Below are 17,106 nucleotides of genomic sequence, written 5' to 3'. Positions count from 1 at the left end.
CATTCTAAAAATCAGTGAATCCTGTATTTAGCTCAGTTAGTTTGTGTTCATTTTTGGTTACAAAGGTTTATGTGTTAAATCAATGAACCACAATTTGGGCACTAGAATGAGTACTTTTCTGCTTTTTTCTTTTCTCTCTTTTACAATACTAATTGTACCAACACAACAGGCTCAAAATGACATTACCAACGATGACTTTAGTGAATTCGCAAAACTTTTAGTCAACCTCATGATTGGCAACTCAAGGAGTAGGAATAAAAGTGAGAAAAGCAATTAACGTATCAGTTTGAAATTTGTTTATTAATCAGATAAAAAATAATACAAGGGAGTACAATAAAGTGAGTTTACATGAATTGGCAAAGAAATTGATATTTTCATTCAGCAAAAGGAAAATTGGTATCATTGAACTTGAAATGTTTTTAGTCGAAAAATTCTTCCAAAGCAGGAGAATAAGGATGATTCTGTAAAAGATGGAGATAATGTAATTCCGGTTCATTGGTTCTGTTTCCACACGCTTCGCAAATAAAAATTTTTATCCTCCTCCTTTCCTTGTATGGATATGTGTGCGAAATGCCATTGACTTCAAGGTCCGATGTGATATCAGATTTGCATGATGAAAATGTCGAGTCCAAAGAATCGTCATCTGAAGTGCCAAAGTCGTAAGATTTTTCCAAAGCATGCGAATCAGGATGATTCTGTTTAACATGAGGATAATAAGATTCCGGTTGATTGGTAGTGTATCCACACTCTTCACAAATGTAAATTTTTATTCTCCTCCTTTCCTTGTATGTGTGCGAAATACTATTGACTTCAAGGTCCAATGTGATATCAGATTTGCATGATGAAAATGTCGAGTCCAAAGAATCGTCATCTGAAGTGCCGTAAATGTCGTATAAGAATGATTGTTTATATTCACAAAACGATGATTCCAGGTCTTGAATGTCATCAGAATCACTAGTGGTATTCATTCCCTCGTCACTTAGGGTACTCGGTTGATAAGAAGAAGACGGTGATTGTTCAGGCACATAAAACACTGAAGATGGATCAGATTTGAATATATCGTCATCTGAAGTTTCCCAAACGTCGTGTAAGAATGATTGTTGATATTCACAAAACGATGAATCCAAGAGTTGACTGTCATCAGCCTCACTAGTGGTATCCATTGCATCGTAACTTGAGGCACTTGGTTGATATGAAGAAGACGGTGATTGTCCAAGCCCATAAAACACTGAGGATGGATCAAATTTGGCTTTCTCTCGCTCTTCAGCAAGTCTTTGAACACTAGCCTCAGCTAACACGTCAAGAGGAGAAGGGATGAATTGACTAGACATTTTCACTGATATTTCAACTAACTTAGTCGATCGATGAATTTTTAATGGTTGGCTCTTTGAATTTTTTAGCCCTTTTATAGTCGCCCATTCTCACCGCCCATTAATGGTTTAAACCGTTTATTTCGCCTCTACTCCCGCATGACCCCAGGTATCGAAACCTCTAGATCACTAATCCGAAGGAAAGGATTAAAGTATTAAGAGTCTTATCAATAATATACAGTGCTATTCCAACGTTAAGCAACCAATGTAAATATTGTCCGGTTTGTCCGGCTCAGTTCCTCAGATCTGTTTGTGAAGCCATTCTCAATTGTGAACATCTTCATTTCAATAAGCAAATATTTTTTTGCCAATCTTTCGAGTTAATTCATCGAGTAATTTCTCAAGTGGACTATAAAGGTGTCAGAGATATAATCAGATTTATGATCGAGAAAATCCACACAATTCCCATTGAGGCAAATATTGCTATGCTACCGCAATTAGATGTTATGCGTAAGGTAAATATTTATTATTAAAGATTTGTTTTAATTTGTTTTTATAATCGCATCATCTATATTCACATTCTTAGGTCTTGGATTATGCCTTGAACCGAAACTCTTCAGTATTGCCAGCCTATCTAGCTTTTGATGAAATTAAGAAAAAATCTGACAAATGGATGCATTGGGTAAGCAGTATTAAAATCTTTCTTAAAAATAGATTTGAAATTTTCTCATGATTTATTGATATTTTCAGAAATTCGCTGATTTATTTTCGGCTTTTGTGGAAAGCTTCCGTCCTGTTGCTCAGATGGTTTCAATCATTAATCGTTCCAAGCTCTTACCAATTGTTGGATATTCCTCAACCTTAAACCAATCTTGGCAATTGAATGCAGCCACAGCCGCATTCGACCTCAAAGGTCTTTTACCTTATAACAACGAGCTTACAAGACCTCAGATAGGCTTGTTGCGATATGTCTTGGAACAGCCTTATTCTCGTGAAATGATTTACTTTATGTTGAGTCTGACTAATAAAGCTAAATCCCGCTGTCCTATTCTTGAAGAACAATTGGTTGCATTGATTGTATTGGCAATGGAAAAGTCTGAAAATGAAACGAACAATCAAGAGGAAACTGACTATAGTCAAACTCAGTGCCTTTGGCAAATACTATCTGGCCATTTGATAACTTTCATCATATTTAAACCATATAAATTTCCCACAGCTTGTGCGAAGCCTTCATGAATCATTGGCTGCTCGAAATTCAAAAAAAGGCCGAGATCATCTAATGTGGATGCTTCTTCAATATATTTCTGGTTCCATTCAGAAGACTCCTCTAACAGATTTCTTACCATTCTTCAAACTTCATGATTTACTCTACCCTGAAAAGGATCCTCTTACTGGTCCCGATATAACTAAACCTATCTGCACTCATACTTTCGCGATCAGTTCCATTTGGATTCATTTGTTAAAGAAAGCAGAAAATGAACCTCAAAAGGTGATAAGACCGATTCCAAATTGTCTCAGGCTTCATGTTGAATTTCTTCACCAAACTTTTATGAGCAGTGATCTACCCGCCAATTTTGAATGATTCTTGAGAATGATCGAATCAATCCAATAGCATACAAAATTTTGGAGCCAAAGCTTTATCTTCTCATTTAAGAATCTTGGTGGACTATCTCGTTAATGAATTTACAAATCTCTGTGGGACTCAGAATGTTACTAAATATATTGATAAATTGAATGATTTAATTTGGAAGAGTCATGTCATAACTTTGGACAGATTACTTTTATGTCTGGTAATTATTTTATTTTGAAATTTTAATTTTACCATTCAGCGTTTCATAGATTAATAATTTGTTTTTACTTAACTTGATTTTCTTACAGACTCTGAGAGCTTACGAAGGTAATGAAGCTCAAGTTTCTTTGTTTTTCATTCAAATGTTATTGCTGAAAAGGACTGATTTTTCCAATCGAGTTGCTGATTTTGTCAGAGAAATGTCTCCGGAACACTGGAAGCAATCAAATTGGCACAGAAACCATCACGCTTTACACATAGTAAGACTTTTCAAGAAAATCTCAATGCGTTGTCTATGAATTAAGGTATTTTCAATTCTGAAATTCATTGACATAAATGATATTCATCTTGAAATTTCTCATTCGCATATCAATAATTTTAATCTTTCAATTACTTTTTTCACAGAAATATCCAGAAAAATTTTATTCCGCAGGACACGCAGATATCAGCGGTCAAAAGATGCAACATTCATATCTGCCAACTTATTTTAGCAATCATGGTCGAGGAATTGATATTTTCATTCAGCAAAAGGAAAATTGGAATCATTAAATTTGAAAAGTCTTTTGTCGTAAAATTTTGTCAAAGCAGGCGAATAAGGATGATTCTGTTTAAGATGGAGATAATGTGATTCCGGTTCATTGGTAGTGTTTCCACACTCCTCGCAAACGTAAATTTTTGTCCTCCTTTCTTTATATGCATATGTGTGCGAAATACCATGGACTTTAAGAGTATGAGATTCGAGAGAGCATCTTTGAGTGAATGATTTATCACAATGGTCACATTTGTATGGACGAACACCTATTATGGTACAAATAAGAGAAAAAAGAGAAAATTAGCAAAAATCAAGAATGAATAATTGTTTCATAATTTTCAACGATAATTCATTGAAGTAGTCAAAAGTAAAGATAACAATAAAATAACTTACCTGTATGAGTTCTGGTGTGCCTTTTAAGATCAAAGGTGTCATTAAAGCCTTTACCACAAAATGTGCATAAATAACATTTGATGTCTGAATGACATTTAAGGTGGCGATTGAGTAAGCGAGTTAAAGTAAATCGTTTTTCACATATTGGACATTTCATTGGATCATCCGCACTTGGTTGAATAACTGGCTGAACTTTAGCAGCATTGCCATTAAAAAGTAAAGGATTCTTGATTCCATGTCCTCCATTGACGAAATCAATAGAATTAAACATGTGAAGAGAAATTCCTGTTGAGAATAAAATATTTAGTTTGATTGTTGGATTTGAGTTAAACTATTTGATGGAGATAAAAAACTTACCTAGTCTTTGAGCAAGAAGTTGAACTGTTGGGGGAAGAGATGGTTCAATCTCACCATTAGATTCACTACGAGATCTTTCAATTGACTCTTGATACATTTTGTCAGTTACGGTAATTCTTGGTTGAGATGATACTTTCAAGTTAAGAGGGCCATCGCTTTGATTTAAGTTTTTTATTACAGGTACTCGTTGACAAATTGAGGCCGTAGTTGAAGATACTGACGATGCGGATGAAGACGAAGGAGAAGGTGAATTTTCAATAGCACATTGTGAATTGGACTCATTTGATAGAGTTTCATCGACACATGTCGGTGACATTGGCTCAGGAGATGCTGAAGTTGATAACCAACTTGTGCTTGCACTCTTTCGGTGATCGTCTTTCACATCGTCCTCAGGACTTGGTGGTGGAGTAACTGGACTCCACTGTGACTGGTGGTTAGACTCTTTGAAATTCAGTCTTTTAATTAAAAATACTCTCGGCATTGTTAGGCAACCAAGTACTTTTTATGTCTTAAGAGACAGAACTAAATATTAACTTAACTTTTTTCAAGTTAACACACAAACCAATATTCAAAAAACTTGTTAAACCACTTTCTCTGGCGAGAATAAATACTCTCTCTGTCTCTCTCTATTTTCTCCCATCCTCTCACTCTTTTACCTCTCTCTCACTCTTCATCTTTCTTGATTCTCTTTCTTATCTTCCATTTCTTCTCACTCTATGTTACCTGGGCCAGTTCTAGTTCCACCAATCCAATCGCTCTTTTTTTGGCCCAAGAGTTTTACCGAAAGTGGATAACAATGAGTAAGTAAAAGGATATAATCGCCCATTTTTCAATCCAAGGAACTCCTCCGTTATTTCTGTGTCTTTTATGGAAAATGATTCTTGAGAATGATCGAATCAATCCAATAGCATACAAAATTTTGGACAGAATTGGAGCCAAAGCTTTATCTTCCCATTTAAGAATCTTGGTGGACTATCTCGTTAATGAATTTACAAATCTCTGTGGGACCCAAAATGTTACTAAATATATTGATAAATTGAATGACTTAATTTGGAAGAGTCATGTCATAACTTTGGACAGATTACTTTTATGTCTGGTAATTATTTTATTTTGAAATTTTAATTTTTGCCATTTATTTATTAATAATTTTATAATTAATATTTAATAATTTGTTTTTACTTAACTTGATTTTCTTACAGACTCTGAGAGCTTACGAAGGTAATGAAGCTCAAGTCTCTTTGTTTATCATTCAAATGTGATTGCTCAAAACGACTGATTTTTCCAATCGAGCTGCTAATTTTGTCAGAGAAATGTCTCCGGAACACTGGAAACAATCAAATTGGCACGAAAAGCATCACGCTTTACACAGAGTAAGATATCGTTTATTATTAATCTTTTAGCGTATTTTAATATTTTCTTCCTTTTTAAGCAAATCTCAGTTCACTGTCTATGAATTAAGGTATTTTCAATTCTGAAATCCATTGACATACGTAAATGTGGCTTGCCACAAATGCATTCAAATATTTCTGAACTCGTCTTCATCACTGATATGTTAAAAGAAGATATTCATCTTGAAATTTCTCATTCGCATATCAGTAATATTAATCTTTCAATTACTTTTTTCACAGAAATATCCAGAAAAATTTTATTTCGAAGGACTTGCAGATATCAGCGGTCAAAATATGCAACATTCATATCTACCAACTTATTTTAGCAATATTTGTCTTCGTTTTATACCTGTTCTTGACTTGATCATTCATCGCTATCTTGAACTGCCACCAGGATCACCAAGTCCATTGATTGACTCATTGCTAGAGAAATATGGTTGCCTCTATAAATTTCACGATCGTCCATTAACCTATTTGTATGAAACATTACACTATTATGAGCATAAAATGCGAGAAAGACCTGCACTTCGACGTAAACTTGTTTCAATCATAATTGGTGCTTTTAAAGACATTAAACCAGCAAACTGGGCTGTTACTGATGCATACTTGAATTACATGAAGCGTCCTGTTGAAGATTTAGCCTGGAATCCTGAATTAGACTATTATTTTAAACTAATTAGTAGAGTAGTTGATACTTTTCAAGGTAAATCTCCATTTCCACATGTTGATTGGCGTTTCAATGAATTTGCCAATGCTGGTGTTCATGCTCTTCATATTACATGCATTGAACATATGGCATTACCGGTGGCTGCTAATGTCGTTGCCAATAATTTGATTGATCTTGTTGTTGTTGGACACAAATACATTCCAAGAAATACTATCGAGTTCTGGAACAATGCTATTGGTGTTGTATTAACAGCTTTACCAGAAGCATACTGGTCTGTTATCAATGATCGGATCATAAGCATGATGGAAAGTCCTCTTTTAACTTATTCACCTCACCCTGAACCATTTCAAATGATGAACTTTTCTGATAGCCATAAATCTATGTCAGAAATGCAACCAAGTTATTCAATTGCTTTAATTGCTTCGTGAACGAGTCAAGCCAATTATTAAAACTGAAGAACAATTTTTTTTTATTGTTCACATTGTTTGTCCTTTCCTCCAAAGACTCTAAGTCTAGTCTAACTGTCGCAATTTTATTTTAAATTATTAGTCCAAAACATTACTGTTCATACCTTATACTGAGCGAACACGTAGAGCTATGGAAGTTACTATCGAGTTGTACTCTTTTCTCGAGACTATTGATAAAACTTGCACTGAGTTACGTTTTATGGATACAATAACTGACCTTTTAAACCATATGAAATACCATATAACTGGCGACTCTATCAAAAATGATGTTGAAGGAAAAATTCGTAATCTAAGGCCTGCTTTGCAAAAGCGACTTCGTTTTATTACCCATCTCAATATAACAATCATAAAAACACTTCTACTAATTTTCCGAAACATGTAATTATATTAATAATATTATGTATCATTTTGTATTCTATATTCTTCCTGAATTGAAAATTCATAAATAAATGTAATAGTAACCTCTCAAAATCAGATTAATAAAGGTGATTTTCAACCTCATGGTTGTTTAGGGAATAGAAATGAAAGTGAGAATGACAATAAGCGTGTCAGCTTGAAATTTGTTTATTATTCAAACCAATATAATACAATGGCAATATATGGCACAATCAAAAAAAAATAAGTTGGTGTAAATTGGGTAAGGAATTGATATTTTCATTCAGCAAAGGGGAAATCAGGATCATTAAACTTGAAAAATCGTCTGTCGTTGACTTTAGCCAAAGCGGGAGAATCAGGATGATTATTTTTAAGATGAAGATAATGTGTTTCTGGTTTATCGGTAGTGTTTCCACACGCTTCGCAAACGTATAATTTTGTCCTCCTTTCTCTGTATGCATAAGAATGCGAAATACCATGGATTTTGCGAGTATGAGATTCGAGGGAACATCGTTGAGCAAATGATTTTTCACAATGGTCACATTTGTATGGGCGAACACCTATTATGGCAGAAATTAGAGAAAAAGAGAAAAATAAATAATTAGCAATAATCAAGATTAACTGGAATAATTGTTCATAATTTTCAACAAAAATCATTGAAATGGTTAAAAGTTAAGATTTCAATAAAATAACTTACCTGTATGAGTTCTGGTATGTTTTTTTAGATCAAAAGTGTCATTAAAGCCTTTACCACAAAATGTACACAAATATTCTTTTACGTCTGAATGATTTTTAAGATGACGCTTAAGACATCGAGGTTTGGCGAAGCGTTGCGAACACACTGGGCACTTCAAGGGGTCATCCAAACTTGGCTGTATAGCTGGTTTAAGCTTTCCATGTGAAAGGATTGGATTCTTGATTCCATGGCCTCCATTAACAAATTCAATAGAACGGAACACTCGAAGAGGAATTTCTGTTGAGTAAAGATAAAATATTTAGTTTGATTGTTAGATACAAAAGTAATGAGATGCAAAATAAATCACTGACTTCAACTGATTGTTGAATAAACTTACTTAGTTTTTTAGCAAGAGACTCCAAGTCAGGTGCGAAACTTGCACGTCCTTCATCATATCCATCATTACGAGCAGTTGCAACGGCCTGCTCGTACATTTCATCAGTTATGGTAAGTGGTCGTTCAGATTCAGATTCAGACTCTGATTCTGACTCAAGATCTGTTATGGTGACCGGTCGTTCAGGTTCAGGTTCTGACTCTGATTCTGAGTCGAGCTCTGGCTCAGGTTCGGGCTCTTGAACCACATCTTCCTGCATTGGTTCTGCAGATATTTTTAGGTTGAGAGGTGCACTCTGATACTGATCGTCATCAGATTCAGATTTATATGGTGAGAATGAGAAATCCATCAAATGGTCACTTGAATTGCACTGGTGATAAGAAGAGGTTGATTTTTGAGGCACATAAAACACAGAGGATGGATCACACTTGGCAAGCTCGCGCTCTTCAGCGAGTCTGCGAACGCTAACCTCTGCTAACAAGTAGAGGTTTTCTAGATGAGATGCTTCGAATACACTGGACATGTTGAATTGAATTTGAACAAACACACTCGGATGATAAATTTTTTATGGTTGGTTCTTTGACTTTTTTAGCCATTTTATAGTCGCCCATTCTCACCGCCCATGAATACTTTAAACCGTTTATTTTGTATCTACTCTCGAATGACCCCAGGTATTGAAACAACTAGATCACTAATCCGAAGAAAATGTTTAAAAAATTAAGAATCTTATCAATAATATCCAGTGCTATTCCAACGTTAAATTAACCAATGTAAATATAAAATTATTTTAAAATCTAGTTGACTGGAATAAATGCTCATGAAGTTCAATTTTCCTATACTCGAAGTTAGATTGAATAATGAGATTCTTTTAACACGCGTCTGTGTTAACCAAAGGTTTCATATTTGGTCAGTTTTTTAAGTATTTTATCTTCACTGTGTCACCGTTAGCCTGAGGTGATGAAAACTCTTGACCACTAATCCAAGTTGTTTACAAAGGATTAAAATATTTATAACCTCATCGATAATATACAACAATTTTTGATAATAAAATAAATGTAAAATGTAATGTACCTTTCCATTCGTTATAAAACGAAGCTTCGTTTGTTGGCTAATGAAAGTAAAAAAAAGCTATTTCTTATTATTTGGAAAATGGAATTGATTCCAATGAAACTAAATAGTGAAATGAAATAAAATTGATCCATATTTGATTCTTTTTCTTTGCTTTATAATTTTGAACACTTAATGACATTAAAATTAGTCAAATGCAAGAGTAAAAGCGAGCAAAACTTTAAATTTGTATTCAGCTTATGATACTGAGAGTTTCTATCATGTATTTGTATGTGTCTACCCATGTGGCTCATGAATCAAGAAGTACAATACAAAATAATTTGAATGTGAAATTGCAGGACAATGTTTAAGTTGCCCTTTTTTTAATATGACAAACAATATGGACAATGTAAAGAAATTGGTTTAATAAATGTTTCGAAGAAGTTCACGAAGAAACTGAGGAATCGGTGTCATTTGTCAGATGGATAGTTGAAAATAAACCCTCATTACTTCTGGTAAAGCCGTTAATACAATACCAATAGCATTTTTTCAGAACTCAATAGTATTTCTCGGAATGGTTTCGTACAACAACAAATCAATCAAATTATTAGCGAAATCGGCAGCCACTGGTAATAGCTAAAGTAATACGATTTGTGCATCACTTTATTAAGATATCAGAATCTGGAGAAAATCAAAAGTCAATACAAATAATATTGAATAACTCTGGCTGATGTTAGATCAACACTTCATTCAATTCCTCGAAGCTTTGAGGGATCCTGGTTTTTAGTATCGTTTGGTTGATTAGCGATAATTGCACCATCACAAGGGCTCGAAATTACTAACGATGGGTATAGCGAATCCTCAAAGCTTTTAGTCAACTTTATGATTGGTCATTCAAAATTAGAAATAAAAGTGAGAATTACAATTAACAGAACAGGTTTTAATTTTTACGATTGTTCAAATGCAACATAATCGATTGCCATATCAAAAATTGATTTGAATATTTTTGCATTGAACAAATGTTCTTACAATTAACATGAAAATTCAAAAAAGTCAATGAGGAGATGAATGGATAGATGAAAAGATTAGCTTAATGATTGTTTTACATAGAGTTTCCAGTTTTTAAGCCAAAATCAATAGATTGCTTATAATTATTAAACAGATTACTCAGAATCGTAGTCATCAGCGGTTAATTTTTTCTTGTTTAAAAAAATTGAAATGTAAGGAGATCGTAAAAAATGCAGCAAAAATGGTGATAGCATCCAAATAATGTCAATAAATTAAAAAAATTGTGGATGATGCAAATGATGAGACTGATAACAATGGAATTGATCGAGGAATTGATATTTTCATTCAGCAAAGGGAAAGTTGGTATCATTAAATTTGAAATGTCTTTTGTCGTAAAATTTTGCCAAAGCAGGAGAATCAGGATGATTCTGTTTAAGATGGAGATAATGTGATTCCGGTTTATCGGTAGTGTTTCCACACGCCTCGCAAACGTATATTTTTGTCCTCCTTTCCTTGTATGCATATGTGTGCGAAATACCATGGACTTTAAGAGTATGAGATTCGAGAGAGCATCTTTGAGTAAATGATTTATCACAATGATTACATTTGTATGGACGAACACCTATTATGTGAGAAATTAGAGAAAAAAGAAATAATTAGCAATAATCAAGATTTACTGGAATAACGTTTACATTTACAAAGATACAGTTTTTATGGGTTGGACCGGTAATTATATTTCTTACTTCTTTTCTTTCTTTCGTTAGAGTTTTTGGGTTTAAAGAAAGCAAAAAAAAGAAACAAGAAAAAGTTTATCTTATTTTCCTTGGAAAAGAGCGCAAAACAACTTTGGGAAATTGAGTTTACAAAGAAAAAGATTTTAGCCCAAACGTTGAAAACAAAGTAAAATTGGGGGAAAAAGTCTAAAGATTTCAAGTGAAAGTTGAAAAGGTGGAAGAGTAGGAGGTGGATAGAGAAGGAAGAGAAAATGGTCAAGTAAAATAACGGCTAAGGGTAATAAAAGAAATGGACAGTAAAACTGGTCTCTTTCCTTTAAGCCAGCTTATTCTTTCTTTATCCTTTTTCTCCTTTCCACTTGTTTCTTGCCTTCATTTATTTGTAGCTGTTTTTGGCCTTAGTTAAGGAAAGAGTTGACCATCTTGAAAGGATTTTCACTTTTACCTCTAAGATTCCTATTATAGATAAATACGTTTCCCTTTCTCTTGAAATATTTACTGGTTTAACAAGACCAGTGACTAATTAACGGCGACTTTCGCTTCTTTCATTAAAACTTTCCAATCTGGTAAAAACTTGTTGCAAATTTTTTACCCAAATTTCATTGAAACAGATCAGTGTAAATAAAATTTTAAAAAATAACTAACCTGTATGAGTTCTGGTGTGCCTTTTAAGATCAAAGGTATCATTAAAGCCTTTGCCACAAAATGTACATAAAAATCGTTTCACGTCTGAATGGCATTTAAGGTGACGATTAAGCAAACGAGACAAATTGAATTGTTTATCACAGACTGGACATTTCATCGGATCATCCAAATTTGGTTGAATAACTGGCTGAGCAGCCAGTACTGGATTCTTTATTCCATGGCCGCCATTAACAAAATCGACAGAATTAAACATGTGAAGAGGAATTTCTGTTGAGAAAAACAAAATATTTAGTTTGGTTGTTAGAACAATGAATGCCCAAGAAATCATGTTTTACTTACTCAGCTTTTGTGCTAGAGACCTGAAGCTTGGAGCGAAGGTAGCTGGGATCCCATCATTACTACCATCTTTACTATTGCGAGCAGTTTCAACGGACTGCTGGTACATTTCCTCAGTAACAACAACTTTAGGTTCAGACTTAATCTTTTTGGCTGCATGGTGCATAGGTTTTGGACCCACTTTAAGGTTTAACACAACACTCTGGTGTTCACTGACATCAGATGATGATGAAGTATTCGATGAACTGGAGCAGGTGTACGATGTTGACATTGATGGTGATGGTTTTGCATCCTCAGGACTTGGTGGTGGAGTAACTGGACGCCACTGTGATTGCTGCTTAGGCTGCTGATTAGACTGCTGGTTAGCTTGTTGGTTAGACTGTTGGTTAGACGGCTGGTTAGACTGCCTGAGATTCATTCTTTTACGTATTAAAAATGACCTTGGCATTGTGATGTAGCACGAAATTAAAATTTGTTTTTGGTTGTATAGAGTTGGCAGAGTTTATTCACAGTGGTAAAATACAAAGTAACGGTCTTGATGCGGAGATGAATAATAGTCAAAAGTTTTGAGGCAACTCAATGAACCACTTTCTTACTAGCGAGAACAACTACTTCTCTGTCTCTTTCTCTTTCTCGTTTTCATTCTCCCGCTTTCTAGCTCTTTTAACTCTCTATTACCTTGGATACAAAACCAGGATTACTAATGGTAGCTATAGTGATTTTTCAAACTTGTTGAAAACAAGTTGTTGTTAACCTCATGGTTTTTTTAAGGAATAGAGATAAAAGGGAGAATTACAATTAAAGTGTCAGCTTGAAATTTGTTTATTATTAAAATACAATGCAATTCAATGGCAATATCAAAAAATGAGTTGGTTTAAATTGGCCAAGAAGTCTTTAAGTCTTATCTTCACTGTCTCACGAATGATTCCAGGTAACGAAACTTCTTGACCATTCATTCAAGTTGGTGTCAAACGTTTGAATATAAGAATCTGCCATCAACGTAACTCAGTGCAATGGGTAACGGAAAAGGACAAAGGAGTGCTATTCATGATGTTGGACAACTCTTTGCACTTTTCATCAAAGTATCACAACCAGTTACATGAATGGCTCTTGCTAATGTTAGAATCAACACTTTATTCAGTTCCTCTGAGTCATGAGAGATCCTTATTTTTGGTTCATTTTGATATCGGTTGAGTTGAGTGATGAGCAATACTTGTTCTGAAGTTAATCCTGTGATTAGTTTTAAAGCTGTACTTTCCATGCATGAATGCAGTTGAATTTGATTACTATGAGGTGAATTAGCTAAATAATGCAGTTGGTTCAAGAATAGAACTCGATAAGGAGCAGGTATGTGGTGTAAACGATGGATGAACATTTCGAAGAGAATATTAAGAGTTCCCCAAGATTGTGTTCTGATATTGCATTTAATCGTGTCACATAAAATCGTTAAAATTCGGTTGTAATAATCACTATTGGTAGAATAAGCATTACAAATAAGAGGAATTTTAGAATCAACCGTTAAACTGGCGGGTAGATCATTGGCTATAAAAGTTTGGTGAAGAAATTCAACTGAAGCCTGAGACAATTTGGAAATGGACGCTCATCTTTTGAGGTTCATTTTCTGCTTTCTTTAACAAACGAATCCAAATGGAACTGATCGCGAAAGTATGAGTGCAGATAGGTTTAGTTATATCGGGAACAGGAAGAGGATCCTTTTCAGGGTAGAGTAGATCATGAAGTTTGAAGAAGGGTAAGAAATCTGTTAGAGGAGTCTTCTGAATGAAATATATTATAAGCATCCACATTAGATGATCTCGGCCTTTTTTGAATTTCGAGCAGCCAATGATTCATGAAGGCTTCGTACAAGCTGTGGGAAACTTATATGGTTTAATATGATGAAAGTTATCAAATGGCCAGATAATATTTGCCAAAGGCACTGAGTTTGACTATAGTCAGTGTCCTCTTGATTGTTCGTTTCGTTTTCAGACTTTTCCATTGCCAATACAATCAATGCAACCAATTGTTCTTCAAGAATAGGACAGCGGGATTTTGCTTTATTAGTCAGACTCAACATAAAGTAAATCATTTCACGAGAATAAGGCTGTTCCAAGACCTATCGCAACAAGCCTATCTGAGGTCTTGTAAGCTCGTTGTTATAAGGTAAAAGGCCTTTGAGGTCGAATGCGGCTGTGGCTGCATTCAATTGCCAAGATTGGTTTAAGGTTGAGGAATATCCAACAATTGGTAAGAGCTTGGAACGATTAATGATTGAAACCATCTGAGCAACAGGACGGAAGCTTTCCACAAAAGCCGAAAATAAATTAGCGAATTTCTGAAAATATGAATAAATCATGAGAAAATTTCAAATCTATGTGTAAGAAAGATTTTAATACTGCTTACCCAATGCATCCATTTGTCAGATTTTTTCTTAATTTCATCAAAAGCTAGATAGGCTGGTAATAGTGAAGAGTTTCGGTTCGAGTTACATTTATGGTTCTGGCTAATGTTGAAATCAACACTTTATTCAATTCCTCAGAATCTGATTCTGATTTTTAGTTCATTTTAGCATGCATTGAGATGAATGAGAAGCAATGTTCTAAAGATAATGCTCTGATTGGCTTCAAGCTTATTTACAAAGATTTGTTGAACCAATGAACCAAATTCCTTGGCGAGAATGATTAATCTTTCTTGTCTTTCTTCTACCTCTATATTAACCTGTACAATACTAATGGTACCAACACTAGGGCTCAAAATTGCTAACGATGGCTAAAGCGAATCTTCAAAACATCTAGTCAACCTCATGACTGATCGTTCGAAGAGCATAAATAAAGTGAAATGAAAATTAACAGATCAGTTTTTAATTTGTTTGATTGTTCAAATCCAATAAGATCGATTGCCATCAAAAAGTGTAATGAAAATTTTGCATTGAACATCTGTTCACACAATTAACATGATAGTTTGAAAAAATTACGCAAGAGATTTTGATTAATTAAAAAACAATTGATTGATAATGAAAAGATTTCCTGTTTTAAAGGCAAAATCAATAGCTTGCTTATAATAATTAAACAGATTACTCAGAATCGTTGTCATTAGCGGTGGATTTCAAGCCAATCGAGATGTAAAGAGATTGTGAGAAAAAAGATAGAAAAATGGTGATAACACCCAAAAAATATCAATAAAATTAAAAAAAAATTGTAGTTGATGCAAATGATGAGACTGATAACAATGGAATTGGTCGAGGAACTGATATTTTCATTCAGCAAAGGGAAAGTTGGTATCATTAAACTTGAAATGCCTTTTGTCGTAAAATTTTGCCAAAGCAGGCGAATAAGGATGATTCTGTTTAAGATGGAGATAATGCGATTCTGGTTGATCGGTAGTGTTTCCACACTCCTCGCAAACGTAAATTTTTGTCCTCCTTTCCTTGTATGCATATGTGTGCGAAATACCATGGACTTTAAGAGTATGAGATTCGAGAGAGCATCTTTGAGTAAATGATTTATCACAATGATTACATTTGTATGGACGAACACCTATCATGTGAGAAAATGGAAAAAAGAAAGAAATATTAATAATTAGCAATAATCAAGATTAACTGGAATATTTGTTGGCTTTACCCAAATTTCATTGATTATTGTAAATAAAATATCAGAAAATAACTAACCTGTATGAGTTCTGGTATGTCTTTTGAGATCAAAAGTGTCATTAAAGCCTTTACCACAAAAGGTGCATAAATAGCGTTTTATGTCTGAATGACATTTAAGGTGACGATTAAGTAAACGAGTTAAAGTGAAGCGTTTTTCACATATTGGACATTTCATTGGATCATCTAAACTTGGTTGGATAACTGGCTTAGCATTTGCATTAGAAAGTATTGGGTTCTTGATTCCATGGCCTCCATTAACAAAATCAATTGAACGAAACATGTGAAGAGGAATTCCTGTTCGATAAAAAATAAAATATTTAGTTTGATTTTTGGCTGAAAAACTTATGAAACGCATAAGAAATTATAACTTACTCAGTTTTTCTGCTAAAGACTCGAAGGTTGGAGCGAAAGTAGCTGCGATTCCATCATTATCTTTATCATTACGAGCAGTTGCAACGGACTGTTGATACATTTCCTCAGTCACTGTTACTTTTGGTTCAGATGCAATCTTAAGGTCTCTCAACATAGTTTGGTACACAGGTTTTGAATCCATTTTAAGGTCCAAAGGAATACTCTGACATCCAAAGTCATCAGATGTAGTTGATGAACTAGTCATGTAACCATCGTTTGAGGTGGAGTACACTGAAGGTGGTCTCACATAAAACACTGAAGTAGGATCAGATTTGGCATATTCAAGCTCTGAAGGAGTCGGTGATCTTGTCAAGATACCATCGGAAGATGTGTACGATGAGGACACTGAAGGTGGTGGTTGATCGTCCTCAGGACTTGGTGGTGGAGTAACTGGACGCCACTGTGACTGCTGATTAGACTGTTGGTTAGACTGCCTGAGATTCAGTCTTTTACGTATTAAAAATACTTTGGGCATTTTGAAGTAAACTTTGAACTCTTCCGAGTCTTATCAAATAGTGAAACAGAAACAAATCAAAACTTTTTTTACTTTAACTTTCTTCAAGTTAACACACAAACCAATATTCAAAAGACTTGTAAAACCACTTTCTCTGGCGAGAATAAATACTCTCTCCCGATCGCTCTCTATTTCTCCCATTCTCTCACTCTTTTACCTCACTCTTCATCTTTCTTAATTCTCTTTCTTATCTTCCATTTCTTGTGATTCTATGTTACCTGGGTCGGCTCTAGTTCAACCAATCCAGTTACGTACCTATGGACATTACCTAGTTTTCATAATAAGAGTTTTTTACCTTCTCTTGACCCTTTTAACTTGTCAAAGGGACACCAATAGGAAGGAAATCAATCCTCATTTCACTGGCCATTAATTGATTAGCAACCCCATGACCTAACCTAACCACGGTCAGCTTCCTTT

General features: G+C 34.4%; 4 protein-coding genes and 1 pseudogene across 5 annotated transcripts; 1 reads left to right on the top strand and 4 right to left on the bottom strand.

The window, feature by feature from the left end:
* The first annotated feature begins 1,375 nt into the window (after positions 1 to 1,375).
* Positions 1,376 to 7,285, top strand: LOC107370678 (mediator of RNA polymerase II transcription subunit 23-like; annotated as a pseudogene). Its single transcript, XR_016197834.1, has 7 exons — positions 1,376 to 1,399; positions 1,496 to 1,825; positions 1,897 to 1,992; positions 2,061 to 2,877; positions 5,013 to 5,477; positions 5,581 to 5,751; positions 6,010 to 7,285. The product of XR_016197834.1 is annotated as a mediator of RNA polymerase II transcription subunit 23-like (transcript).
* Positions 3,454 to 5,038, bottom strand: LOC107364417 (transcription factor ovo-like homolog lin-48). The gene is made up of 3 exons (XM_015931754.3): positions 4,382 to 5,038; positions 4,025 to 4,309; positions 3,454 to 3,897 (listed from the first exon to the last, which is right to left on the bottom strand). The coding sequence occupies exons 1-3, from the start codon at positions 4,860 to 4,862 to the stop codon at positions 3,617 to 3,619; spliced, it is 1,047 nt and encodes a 348-aa protein (XP_015787240.2). The 5' UTR covers positions 4,863 to 5,038; the 3' UTR covers positions 3,454 to 3,616.
* Positions 7,286 to 7,451: 166 nt separating the features above from the next.
* LOC107364416 (uncharacterized) lies at positions 7,452 to 8,957 on the bottom strand. Its single transcript, XM_015931753.3, has 3 exons — positions 8,352 to 8,957; positions 7,976 to 8,251; positions 7,452 to 7,838 (listed from the first exon to the last, which is right to left on the bottom strand). The coding sequence occupies exons 1-3, from the start codon at positions 8,869 to 8,871 to the stop codon at positions 7,558 to 7,560; spliced, it is 1,077 nt and encodes a 358-aa protein (XP_015787239.2). The 5' UTR covers positions 8,872 to 8,957; the 3' UTR covers positions 7,452 to 7,557.
* Positions 8,958 to 10,320: 1,363 nt separating this feature from the next.
* Positions 10,321 to 12,725, bottom strand: LOC107364418 (transcription factor ovo-like homolog lin-48). Its single transcript, XM_015931756.3, has 3 exons — positions 12,122 to 12,725; positions 11,783 to 12,049; positions 10,321 to 11,025 (listed from the first exon to the last, which is right to left on the bottom strand). Exons 1-3 carry the CDS (start codon positions 12,564 to 12,566, stop codon positions 10,745 to 10,747), a joined length of 993 nt encoding a protein of 330 aa, XP_015787242.2. The 5' UTR covers positions 12,567 to 12,725; the 3' UTR covers positions 10,321 to 10,744.
* A 2,235-nt stretch (positions 12,726 to 14,960) lies between these two features.
* LOC107364341 (uncharacterized) lies at positions 14,961 to 16,760 on the bottom strand. The gene is made up of 3 exons (XM_025161331.2): positions 16,137 to 16,760; positions 15,783 to 16,058; positions 14,961 to 15,651 (listed from the first exon to the last, which is right to left on the bottom strand). The coding sequence occupies exons 1-3, from the start codon at positions 16,648 to 16,650 to the stop codon at positions 15,371 to 15,373; spliced, it is 1,071 nt and encodes a 356-aa protein (XP_025017099.1). The 5' UTR covers positions 16,651 to 16,760; the 3' UTR covers positions 14,961 to 15,370.
* Positions 16,761 to 17,106: the final 346 nt, after the last annotated feature.

This window comes from Tetranychus urticae, chromosome 1, assembly GCF_039701765.1.
Source record: "Tetranychus urticae isolate SD_2017Ah chromosome 1, NJAU_TeUrti_SD_1.0, whole genome shotgun sequence".
Taxonomy (NCBI): Eukaryota; Metazoa; Arthropoda; class Arachnida; order Trombidiformes; family Tetranychidae; genus Tetranychus; species Tetranychus urticae.
The sequence above is the reverse complement of the archived record's forward strand: the minus strand, read 5'-3'. Positions and strand labels throughout refer to the sequence as shown.

Excerpts from the sequence above, each read along its gene's own strand:
- LOC107364417 (XM_015931754.3), bottom strand. The coding sequence starts at position 4,862 with ATGCCGAGAGTATTTTTAATTAAAAGACTGAATTTCAAAGAGTCTAAC. Across the intron at positions 4,310-4,381 it reads ACTTCTTGCTCAAAGACTAG|GAATTTCTCTTCACATGTTT; the intron begins GTAAGTTTTTTA and ends TATTCTCAACAG. Across the intron at positions 3,898-4,024 it reads GCACACCAGAACTCATACAG|GTGTTCGTCCATACAAATGT; the intron begins GTAAGTTATTTT and ends GTACCATAATAG.
- LOC107364416 (XM_015931753.3), bottom strand. The coding sequence starts at position 8,871 with ATGTCCAGTGTATTCGAAGCATCTCATCTAGAAAACCTCTACTTGTTA. Across the intron at positions 8,252-8,351 it reads GTCTCTTGCTAAAAAACTAA|AAATTCCTCTTCGAGTGTTC; the intron begins GTAAGTTTATTC and ends TTTACTCAACAG. Across the intron at positions 7,839-7,975 it reads ACATACCAGAACTCATACAG|GTGTTCGCCCATACAAATGT; the intron begins GTAAGTTATTTT and ends CTGCCATAATAG.
- LOC107364418 (XM_015931756.3), bottom strand. The coding sequence starts at position 12,566 with ATGCCAAGGTCATTTTTAATACGTAAAAGAATGAATCTCAGGCAGTCT. Across the intron at positions 12,050-12,121 it reads GTCTCTAGCACAAAAGCTGA|AAATTCCTCTTCACATGTTT; the intron begins GTAAGTAAAACA and ends TTTTCTCAACAG. Across the intron at positions 11,026-11,782 it reads GCACACCAGAACTCATACAG|GTGTTCGTCCATACAAATGT; the intron begins GTTAGTTATTTT and ends CTCACATAATAG.
- LOC107364341 (XM_025161331.2), bottom strand. The coding sequence starts at position 16,650 with ATGCCCAAAGTATTTTTAATACGTAAAAGACTGAATCTCAGGCAGTCT. Across the intron at positions 16,059-16,136 it reads GTCTTTAGCAGAAAAACTGA|GAATTCCTCTTCACATGTTT; the intron begins GTAAGTTATAAT and ends TTTATCGAACAG. Across the intron at positions 15,652-15,782 it reads ACATACCAGAACTCATACAG|GTGTTCGTCCATACAAATGT; the intron begins GTTAGTTATTTT and ends CTCACATGATAG.